General features: G+C 42.8%; 1 protein-coding gene across 4 annotated transcripts in view; it reads right to left on the minus strand.

The window, feature by feature from the left end:
* The window catches only part of ADAMTSL1 (ADAMTS like 1), a 901468-nt gene that overhangs the window by 382723 nt on the left and 506627 nt on the right, over positions 1–12118 (minus strand). The window contains exon 1 of one of the 4 annotated variants that reach the window (XM_032392422.1): positions 7397–7591. The exons of the other annotated variants lie outside the window; for them this stretch is intronic. Within the exon in view, the coding sequence (XP_032248313.1) occupies positions 7397–7462 (66 nt within the window). The 5' untranslated portion in view covers positions 7463–7591. Of the gene's footprint in view, positions 1–7396; positions 7592–12118 lie in introns of those variants that run through there. 4 annotated transcript variants of the gene reach the window in all.

The following is a 12118-nucleotide window of genomic DNA, read 5'->3' on the forward strand; positions in this document are numbered from 1 at the left end:
CAAAAGAGTTCCTTACAACATAAGCCAGCGTGTGGGGCAACTGAAAATAGTAATGCCCTTCACAGAACCATTCTCTACAGAAGAGTGTTCTGAAAAATTTTTAAAAATAACTCGACAACAAAATGTCCAGTGAACTACCAAGCTCCTCATTGCAAGGACTGTGTCTTTATCTTCCGAGGAGCTGGACTCTGTGTTGGGTATACAGTTGCTGACAGATAAATGCCATGAATGAAAGTAATCACTTGAAGTTTTATAATACTCTGGAGTTTCCACAACACTTCCACATTTAGTGCCGCCTTTGTCTCTCATGACATCCTGGGGAGTTAGGCGGGACGGGCAGCCGCAGCACCTGAACGAGGAGACAGAGCTGAAGCGAGTTCCGTGACTACAGAACAAGATCACAGAGGTGGAATCCTTGCTACGGCCCAGAGGGTTGTACTCTAAAACCAGGGCTCTTTCATGACACCTGAGGCGGCTGCAAGAAAAATGTATCAGAGATAGTTGCGACTAGGTATCCTCAAGATATGTGTTTCACTTTGTGTGTTGCTGTGTGAAACATTGGGGAATTTTGCCTTTATGAGTCTGACCCCTTCCTGTCACTTGTTCACTCCTTCATCTACTAACATTCTGTCTGGAGAGCAGCACTGGTGGTATGCCTCGGTTTCTGCTTCTCCATATCTCTTTCCGTTTTCTTGGCCTTCCCTTTGGGTCTGCATGGTTCTATGTCCTTGGCTGGGTTGGTTGGTCCTGCTCTGCTCCGGGAGATTCCAGCTGTTTATCGCAGCCCTGCGTCTCTTGGTTCTTTTTCCTGGTTTCTTACTGTGCCACTAATTCCTGGATTCTGTTTGAAAAAGGAGCATGGCCCCATTTTCCTATTTTTCCTGCAGTCTTTGTGGTGTGCTACTTATTGCATACCTGGAGCGTGTTAAGTACCCAGGGGTATGCAGTGAGTTGCACACCACAGAGATTAAACCATCATGAGGATGACATGGCATCTTCCCATTTCAATTTTTCCATATAATAAATGGAAAGTAGAATTAATACTGACTTATAAGTGAGTACTAGCATGCATGACATCTAAATTTCCAGCATGTCTTAATTTAAGAGATTTCCAGTATAACTTGCAACATCTTTCCTCAAAGGTAAACAAAAGTTTACAAAGGTTTATTTCTTGGTAGTGGGTAAATGAGCGTTCAGAAATGGAATTCTGTGAGAGTGGCAGTGTGGGGTTCTGCTCCAGGAAGTCATTCGGGGATGCAGGCCTTCCACTTGGTGGCTCTGTCATTCCCTGAGGCCTTGAAGTTCCCTACCAGAGTCTCTGCTTCCAGGAGGCAGGTAAAGAGAGACAGAATGCTGAGTGCTGGGAGGATTACATGGCAGATGTGAGTCCTAGAAGTGCCACCTGTCACTTCTAACTCTATTCCACTGACTAAAACTCAATCTCATTGCACCATCCAATCGCAGAGAAGGCTGAAAAATACAGTTTATCTTTGCATCCAGTCATAAAAACAAATGACTTGGTGAGTCCATAGCGTTATCTCTGCCAAACTGAGACTTTATAGCTACCTTCCAGTTTTATAAGACTGTGCCAAATACAAGTATCATTTTCTTCCTGAGGGCAAATTTCATAAAAGGAAAAATATTTGGGATCCAAATGGGTTAAACAAGACACGAAACATGCAAAATTCATTCTACTTATCAACAGCAAAAGGGATTGTTACTCACTTGTTGTCCATTGTATGAATGTACATGTTTAAGAAAGAGAAAAGAGAAACAAAATATTTATCTTCTCTTTAGAATTCATTAGGTTGTTGACTTGGTCTTACCCAAGCCAGAATTAGTGAAATGCTTCACAGGTAAAATGGATGTTCACATTTTCCCTTCCTGTTTGTACTTTACCATCTTCTCAACTTTTCTTGCCAAGTCATTCTTACCCATCCTTTTATTCATCCATTCAACAACATTCACTGAGATCTAATTACCAGGCATCCTGACAGGTGGGAGGGATGAGTCACTCCTGCTGTCACCCACAATTTCGTGGAGTGGACAGGAAGCACAGTAGGAGAAGTACAATGACAGAGATAAATGCAAGGGAGCCCAAGAACTAGAAGAAATGACATCTTAACATATAGTAGATTACAGTTTTCTGTGCCTCGGACCAACAATTACTAAATGTTATCCATACATCGGGAGGATTTGGGGTGGGGGTGTCAAACAGACATTATGGTATTTCTTCTAGAGAAGGTTGCAGTAGTTCATGAGAAAAGATATATGTCCATGACTGAGATAGAGACCATTAGTAAATGTAGGAAAATATCCACGCTAATTTATAAACACCGAGCCTCTGGAAAACCAACAAATAGCAAGCCAGAGGTCACTGGTGGCTACAGACCACTACCATCGGGACAGCTTCTTGACTGACATGGCCAGAAAATTCCTAACTGCCCTCCACATGCTGGGTGCTCCAGTTAGCTAAATCCCCGGGAGGGGAAACCACAACAGTTAAGCTTTATTCAATGTAGGTTTTAATCTTGAAGTTCGGGAATTGGGGAGAATTAGTCATTTATTTTCGAGCTCATGGAAAGAAGGGGTTGATAGCAACAGCTTACCCCAGTTAGCAGGCAGGCTCCCCACACAGCTGTGCTGGCCTATTTCACTTAGGATCCTTTAGGACTGACATCACCTCTGGTATGCCAGTCCTAAGCTGCTCATGAGCCAGTACTGCCAGTCAAGCCAAAATTCAACCACATGGCATGGTTTTTATGATGGACACAGAAAATGACATGAACTTGTCTCATTCTGGTGAAAACACAAAGTTGGAAGCCAGCTCTCTAGAAGAAGAAAATTAGTAAAAACAGCAAGCCTGAAAAACTTGATTTAGACACATTTTCCTGTGATTATCTCAACGCACTTAACTGGTAGGTTATTCATGATGATTCAAGGAATGCTCTCTCTCAAGAAAAGACGAGGGCACTCATGCTAGGCGAGGTCACTTCTGGGTCGCTCTACTCATGAGACCACAAGAAACAGGAGAATATGCAGAATGAGGGAAGGGTACAATGAAACCACGAGATGTGAGAAACTTAAATAATTAGACCTAGAACCTGAGCTAGACATATTAAAAGCAGAGTTGTCACTTGACCAGAGAAGCTGGACTATACACATGAAGGAAACGCCACGTATGTGGAGAATTAGCGAGCCCGGTAGTAGCTTCTGTGAGTCCTTTCCTCCCTGAAGTTAGTTCACAAATAGCCCTGAAGTCTGTGTGTAAAAGGCACTCTATTAGGTGCTGCACAAAATGCAAACATTCAGAGGACACTATATTTTTCCCGAAAGAGTCTAAAATTATATTTTGATCAAACTATAATAAAGGGGAGAACCAAATGACCAGACCGTTGTCTCCTCCAAACAATTCCTGTGCAAAATGCAACAACACAAATGGGGTTTTTTGTTTTTTTGTTTTGTTTTGTTTTAAATGAGTAACAGGTACAGTGGTTAACCACACTTTACTGATTAAAACTATACAAACACTGACCTTAATTTTGTTATTATTTGAACTTTGTGCGGCATCTGAGTTTGAGGACTAGCTTATGCCTGGATGTGCTAGAGGACCGCTTTCCACCTTATTCATACACATTAGTAAAGCAGAATCAATATGTGTTAGCACTCCTATAAATGCACAAACAAATATGTTCACGAGTTCATTTTCTCTCTTTTTCTCCAAAGTTTTTAATATCCATGTGGTCTTTCAAGGAAAACTTCCCTGGTGTAACAGAATTCTTTTGTAGTTCACTAGTGACCACTATTGGACATACTTCCCTCCATTTATATGAAGCGATAACACTGGTTCATATAAAAATAAGAAGGGGGCCAGAAAGTGGTCCTGAACAGACCGAAACACTACAAACAGGAGTTCGGGGAAGGAAAACTGTAGCTGACCATGTCTAGACAAGAATTCGTGAAAACATGAAGAAAATAATGTATAAATAAATGCCTCGCTATGTTCTGTAGATTCGGGTGAAAAATCCTTCAACTTGATTTAAAGACAATCTAGGCAGGAGAATAAGAAATAGATGTAGAGTGAACAGTTATAGAAAGGTACACACGTGGACACACACCACACTCATTGCAGCAGCCCACAATCTGCTGTAAATAAGGGATTTAACATTCATTCCACAAGCTAATGGTGCTTTTCGCCATCCAAGATAGATCCACTTAGATAATAGTGGAGGACAGTGCCAGAGCGACCGAAGGGAATGGGCTATTGTGTTTGACTAGTTTCCATGTATAAATTAGTGCAGAAGAGAAAAAGAAATTCAACAGAAAAACACATGTACTTTATTATAATTCTGAGTGTTACTCTTGCAACTCCCACAATAGCAGGCGAAAAAGCTTAAAACCACTTAAAAGAAACAAAAAGCAAATGCAAATTTGATTAAATGCCTTTCTGACAAGAAGTGATTTGACTTCAAGTTTGGATGGACACATATGTCAATGGCCAGTCATGGTTTTTGCCACATTCCTTTTGAGCTACACAGTTGGGACAAAGGAGGGAGAATGAAAGAGGAGAACAGGGTGGGAAGAGCGGGGAAGGTGGGTGATGTGACTTCATCTGACCCGAATATCAGGATGAAATCTCTTGATCGGAATATCCCGTTGTGTGTCGAGAATACAAAAGAAGTCTGTGATATATGAGCTTTGCAGGAAAATATGATACAACAGACACGGGGACCTCATTCTTTCAGGAAGCATGCTCCAAGGGGAAAGGATTTTCACAAAACTGAGGGTGAACAATATTCGATATTCGCACACCCTCAAGAACCAAGCCATAATACAGATGATGCGGCTGTCGGTGATAATGAACGCTGTTTTGGAGTAGAAACCGGACTCACCACTAAACAAACAGGATGTTTTCCAATTAAGTTAAAGGGATCTTCAAAAGTTACATAAATTAATTCTAAGAGTAGATAGACTCTTCTAATGTTTAAAATGGTTATGGGAAAAACAAGCCAACTAGTTCAATTTTTCCATCCAGACCGAAGGTTGAGCTGACACCGTCACACTTCTAGGTCTAAGTCAACTGCTGATGAGGCTCCAGGTCACTTTCTTTTAGGCCCATCATTTAATTTTGGTTATGGAGCCAAAGGGGGCAGTGCATGAGCCAATGTAACAAATGCCCATAACATTGTACGTCACTTTAGTGGTCAAGATGAGGCAAAAACCCTAAATGTCTCCAACAAAGACTGGGGACCAACTTACGTCATTGCTTCCATCACTGCTAAACATTTTACAACCATAGTACAAAGCAACCAAGTTATTTTCTCTCCATTATTTTACCTTTGCTTTCAAATATAAGCTTGTTTCCCTATCTGCGAAATAGGTTTAAAAATGCCTGTTTGCAAGATGATTGTGCAGATTCCTTGTAATGCTTTTCAAACAACTGGTCTGGTGTTTGGCACATTCAGACCCACAATCTGTGGAAGGTATTACCAATGCTGTTATTACTCCGCACAGGGATATCTCTTGGCGTTCACCAGTTAGTTCTTGTGATTCTCAGAATCCCAATTTGTCTAAATACAGACCTAAACCAAACCTGGGTTTGATTTCATTTTATCCTCAGAATACAATTATTGTGATTTAAACAAAGTATGTTTTGTGTTTTAAATCTGATATAAACAAACACTTCTTTTTTTTCCACATAAGTCTAATTATATGCTCAAATACCGATACGAACATTCAAGATATCAAAGAGGGATATAATGCAGTTACCAAATGGGTAGCACAACAGTCTATCCGTGAATGGGACAGTTTTGCCAAAACATAATGAGATCATATTTCCATATGAAGATACCAAAAAAGCAATGTGTACTGGTAATTGGCTTTATGATGCAATTAAATGGGGGAAATAACACACACTTTTTAAAAAAATCACAAAGAAGGAAAGATGAGGCAAACTAATGGTGTGTATATAAGTAACACGTCCCATATGGAAAAAATGAGACACCTTTCATAAATTGCTTGCTCCCCTGGTCATAAAGCACACCTAAACATTCTGCTTTTCATATTCCTCCCAACAGCTAAAACTTAGTCTATTCCTGCTTAAAATTCAGTTTGCCTTTAAGTGTCTTTGAAAATCTGAAAATATACTTCTATATTTATAGCATTTGCAGTGCAGCATTATAATTTCTTGGCTACAATGATGCAAATAAGAAGTGGGAATGTATAAAATATTTAAACACTGTCTGATTACTCTATCTGATGAATCTTTGTGGAGTTCTTCAATTTGTACCAAATGGCTTGCTTCCTTTCTTCAAAATTATAGCGCAGATCAAATTTGTCAGAGTCTAATCAGAACAAAACATCCCTTTAGCATCAACGAATCAGTGCAAACTATACGTTCGTTACGTTTTTACATTGCTCCCTTCTTGCCTTATTACCTTCTGAGCGAGGGTTGGCATGCCGTAAATGTGACAAGGAGAGCTACAATCACGCTTGTTTGGAATCGGTGTGTGCAAATTTTGGAATCGAACCTTCAGATGAGGTTTATGAAGCTGCCTGCCCAGAACACTCTGGTTTAAAAAAATGTGCATTGCTATTAATATTTTGAGTGTAGATTTTTTTTGGACAGTCCATGTTCATTTTCTGCCCATAAAACCAAGTATGAGTCACAACGGAACATTTACTTTGAGTCAAAAATGCAGTGTGTGCTGATGTTCTAGAGCAGAGCATCTTATCACTGTGACTATGGAAAGCAGCCGCACAAAAAAGGCAGCCTTTTCTTCTTCTTTCAAAGCAGATCTGAGATCAAAGACCCTAATCCTCGATTCATAAATACTAGCATTAACTTGTATCCATAGAGGACTTACAGTAATTACGAGCTGTAATCTGGGTTGGCTGCAAACAGGCTCTCGTTCCCTCTTTTACCTGGTCCCCTAGCACGTGTGCAGAGAGGAAGAGGATTCATAAAAGGCAGTGGGGGAAAGCCCCTTAAAGCCCATCCTTCAAAAATTCCAGGAACACCCCAGTGAGTGAGTTTGATTTCAGGACGTCTGTTACCCAAATTCCAAGCATACACACCACCATTTATCCGGTCCGCAGCTCATGGAACTCTATGCAGCATACCCTAAAGCTCGAGTCTCGATATGATTATATACCTCTCACTCTCCCACAAAGTCGATCGGACTTTATTTTGCTTGGGAAGCTGGGGTTAAAGTTCTGAAAGAAGTTTTTCCTTTTTTTTTTTTTTTTTAAATCGTGTAAATTATATTACCTGGTGTTTGAAGATCAAGATACACACACACACACACACACACACACACGGACACACAGACACACTACCACAACAGCACCCGGACTAAGTGGCAAGAGCAACGTATTGAAATGAAAAGGCATTTACCAGGAGCAGGAAAGCCAGAAAGAGGAGCGGTGTGCCAGGAGTTGCCCGACGACGGCAGCATTCCATGCTTGGATCCTTGCCGGAATCCGAATCGGACACTGAATAAGCGGCTAAGTGCCCTTCTGCCTGCTGTCACATCCAGTACTGGTGCTAACACTCCAGCCCTGCCTATCAGCTTCCATCAGCCCCGCTCACATTTCCTGACCGAGGGTGGGTGGGTGGGTGGATGGGTGGGGGGTAAGCTGAATGGAATCTCTCTCGGAGCAGGCAGCCAGCCAATCAGGCTCCTGCTAATCAGACATGCTGAATAACAAAGCCGGGGGACAGAGAAAGTGTAACAGTGTGAGCAAAAGAGGGTGAACGGGACGAAAAAGAAAGGAGAGCAGAGCGCGCCGGCTGCAGCGAGAAGAGAAATGCAAAAGATGCCGAGCTGCCAAAGATGAAGCAAAGCCCTCTCCTTTTAACTAACCTGGTTGGTTCTTTGTGGGATACCTTTCTGTTGGCCATTTGCTTGTGCGGGTGCCTGTTGCTTTGTAAAGTACAGTAGCTCCCTGTGACTTTGTATTGTTCCATTCAGGAGAGAAACTTAATCCCTGTCAATATATAACATATGCCATAAAGGGAAAGAACCATAGACAAAAACTGACTTAATGTGCCGTTTAAACGTGTTCTGTACAACCGCTTTATTCCTTTTCCGTCAAGTTCCTCTATTTTCTCCCTTGACTTGGAAAAGGGAGGCTCTATAAGTTTTTGGAAGTTCCTTACTAAACCTAAATGGTGACATAAGTTAACTTCGGGTATTAATGACTTGATCTGTGGGGGGCGGCGCGGGGGAGCAAGTTGCTTCTTTGTAAAGTGACAATTTAAAATATCTAAGGTTTACTACAGTAAAGGTACAATTAGAAATTTAGATCCTTCTGGTTTCAAAAAAAAAAAAGCCCTTTAACAAAGACTGGGATAAGTGGGGCTGAAATTTGGGGTTGAGGAAACGCCTGGTTTTGACACACTGCCAACTCTCAACTATCTGCTTTGGCAGCAGGAGGGAAAGAAAGGATGAATTAAATCCTCAGTTAATCCCCAAACCTTTTAACCAACCGTCTCAGCCTCCTCCTTATCCAAGTCCTTTATCAAAGCAGCTACAACACAGCAGCAGAAAGGGCTGAAGTGAGTCTACCTCCTCTTCCCTTCTACTGTTGCAAGAGGCTTGGACGGGAGAGGCTCAGGAGGAAGTAAGTGCTAATGAGCAATGAAATGAGGACAAGGCCAGGAACAGCAAAGAGAAGGTCAGAAAGCTTCTATGTCTGGCTAATCCACCGGCAATCAAGATTTGACTTTACCAGAGGAGGATTTTATTACAGCTTTAGGACAGTGTCAAGTGTCAAACAGGGACATCTTTCCCCTTATCTGCTAAAAAAATCATTGAGTGTTTGAAAGAATGAAATAGCAAACTTGACCTTCCATTTCCATAGCTGTGTCACCAGGAAGTTTTTCCTTTGTAGACTTCCCGATAGCCCAGAAGTACACATGGTGGAGGTAGAAGACGTTCCTCTCGTTAATAAGAAATACTGACAACAGTCGGGAAACACACACAACTATGGAAAACCTGATCAAGCCATAATGGGCATGTGAACACAGGCAGGTCTGCCCATATACATACCTGCAGCACTGCTTCTCAGAAAGGTGAAGAAAAGCAGCTTGTTCAACGTCAGGTTACTTACTTCACATGGTCTATCAATTAAAGACAGAAGAGCTTTAAAATTCCCATTTTCAACCTGTTAGAAAAGTCAGAAGCATAGGAGGATCCACCTTGCCCTCAACCTTAAGTCAGGCCCTCAACCTTCCGTTCAATGCCCGGAGGACGCCCACCACAATATCTCCTGCTTCTGGTCCCAGGGCTCCTAGCGTCTCCTTTCCTGTTGGGGATGCCCAGGGAAACTAGGAAAAGCAATTGTATGGTCAAACAGTACACAGTGCAGGGCAAACTCCAAGCTCACTGTAATTTTAGAAATGGGAGAACAAAATCAAGTTGGGGGAGGGTGATTGGGGTAAGTTTTGGGGATGAGCTAATTTCGATAATTACCGAAGTTTATGTCATCTCTGACGGCTGCAAATGGTTTTACACCCACAATCTCATTTGACCTTTATGACTATTCTTGTGAAGTCAGTTAAGTACTCACCCAATTTTATATACGTGGAAGCTGAAGCTCAGAGGGCTTAATTGACTTGCCTTGGGCCCCACTGGCTAGAACTGGCCTTTGAATAGGGCCTTCTGACCCTGAATCACTCTTCTCTCGTATACGCATATCTACATATGTGTGTGCGTATATCTTCCTATCTCTCCGTGTGTGTGCATACACCTGCCCACCCACACGCACACTTTCAGATGCTGGCCGCGCTGTCATACAGGTGGGATGGCGATGTTTACAGTGAAGGTAAAGGGGCAGAAGGCAGGCTACCCAGGTTTTAGTCTGGGTCTATGGTACCTGACAGTGGAACGTATCTTATTTTAATCTACAGTTTCTCTGTCTCCCACCTTTGTCATTTCTTTTTTTTTTTTTAAAGATTTTATTTACTTATTTGACAGAGAGAGACACAGTGAGAGAGGGAGGACAAGCAGGGGGAGCGGGAGAAGCAGGCTTCCCGGGGAGCAGGGAGCCCGATGCGGGGCTCGATCCCAGGACCCTGGGATCATGACCTGAGCCGAAGGCAGACACTTAATGACTGAGCCACCCAGGTGCCCCCCACCTTTGTCATTTCTAAGACTTTTTCTAGTGCCAAGGAAAAATAACAGAAAATCCGAGGTCATCTAGATCCTTACCCACGGCAGCCCTGGGGAATGCCCCTTACAGCCTGGGAGCAGGGCGTTGGCCGAGCTCCTTCTCCCTCTTCAGGTATCTACATTAAAGCCGCCTGCCAGGGTCTGAGTAGCGGGAGTCACCACAGCTGCCATAATACTGGTTACTGGCTCCCTGTGCAATAGATTAGGTGACATGAAAGCAGAAGCAAGAGACAGAGTGTCAGGGCTGTCTGAAGCATCATTCCAAATGGTATGGATTTAACAATACTTAATTTAAAAAACACCAGCTTGGACAGGAGCAAGCTGTTAACATTCAGTGTACTTTATGGCAGGAAAGAGTGAGCTAAACTCTCAGAATTTCTCTCCCTGGGGAGAATGCATTACAGCATTCACGCCAGAGCCACCTGTCTCTTCCTGAGGTTGGGCCTCCTCGCTTGGCCCTCCAGTGGCAGTCCCTGGAGTGGAGAGGGCAGAGAGCCTTCTGGAAAGAATGCAGGGGTGGGGGGCCTTGACGAGCTGAGCAGGACCTTATCTCCCCTCTTGCAGGAGGTGGTAATGACAGTGCCTGAACCTTACTATCCTCCTAGGCATGCGTGGAAGTTGTTTAATTTCCCTGGCTAATTCTGAAAATTAAGAAGAGGAAAACATGGTGTGGGGATGCATAAGGTAAAACTACAGGAAGCGCACTGCTACTCTCAGGGGCAGAGCTGGAATTGGATCTCTCCAGTTCACCTAATATCCATTTAACACCAAAGCGATTGGAACGTTCGTTACAGCTCCCAAATCATCTTTCACGCGGGACCTCATGTGACAGGAGCAGAAATTCTGTAAGGTAGCGAGTGGTTATTATCCTCAATTTATAGTTAGCAAAACTGGTGCTCTTATATGGTAAGTGGATTCATCAACATTACTTATCAGCAGGTGGGAATTTGGAGCTATATCTAAGGTCTTCCACCTGGACAACTCCCCCAGAGACGTTGACTGATGAAAATAGCTGCATTTACTGAGAGTCTCCCGTGTGCCGGGCACTGTACTAAGTACTTTATTATTTCATATAATCCTCACAACAACCCGACGGGGGAGGTACTTTTATTATCTTCAAATGGATATGATTTATGGTTGATTAGCAGTCAACATTTGTCCCAGCTAGTACCTTCTTGAGACGCAGAAGCCAGAAACCTAGAAACTACATTTCCCAGGCTCCCTTGCAGATAGGGTACCAGATGTATTTTAGATCTGGCTGCCCAGGAGTGCGCCCATAAGATTTAAAAGAAGAAATGAGGCAGAGACCACGCTTTGCTTTCTCTGCTTGTTAAAATAGCCTAGAGCAATGCAGTTTACCTGCAACCATCCCAACTTGTCACTACCTTTGTGGGTGACTAGAGGCAAGTTTCCATGCAGTATATCAGCCGGATCAGAGAGGGTGGGCAGCCATGTTGCAGACCTTGCATTTCCAGTCAGCTGGTGGTTTACTGATTATTGAAGAGGCAGAGCTCCTGTGGTGATCTGTTACTGCAGAGTAGCATGGAAGTCTTCAGAAAGCTCCAACTAGAGTCTTTTTTTGTTGCCAATTCTAACTTCTAGTGAGTTAGTTAATTCCGTTATAATATAGCACTTTCTACTTCAATTAGCAGGAGGAAATTCAATTCTATGAAACAGAATCCTTGACTGATATATCCCCTTTACCAGAGGAGAAAACTGAGGCATGGAGAAGTCAATAATTTTCCAAGATCACATATCCACGAGGGGGAAGGGCCAGGATCTCAGGGGCCATCGGTGTTCTGAATCACTAAGCTCCACTACCTCTTTGTAGAGCAGAGGGCTGTGGGAGTTCAGAGAAGGGAGAGATTATTGCTAGTTTGAGGACTCAGTAAGGAGGACCGGAATGGAAGAAGCAGAAATTGAAAAACACCTTGAGATATACA

The sequence above is a fragment of the Phoca vitulina genome, unplaced genomic scaffold (assembly GCF_004348235.1).
Source record: "Phoca vitulina isolate PV1807 unplaced genomic scaffold, GSC_HSeal_1.0 scaffold67, whole genome shotgun sequence".
Classification (NCBI taxonomy): domain Eukaryota; kingdom Metazoa; phylum Chordata; class Mammalia; order Carnivora; family Phocidae; genus Phoca; species Phoca vitulina.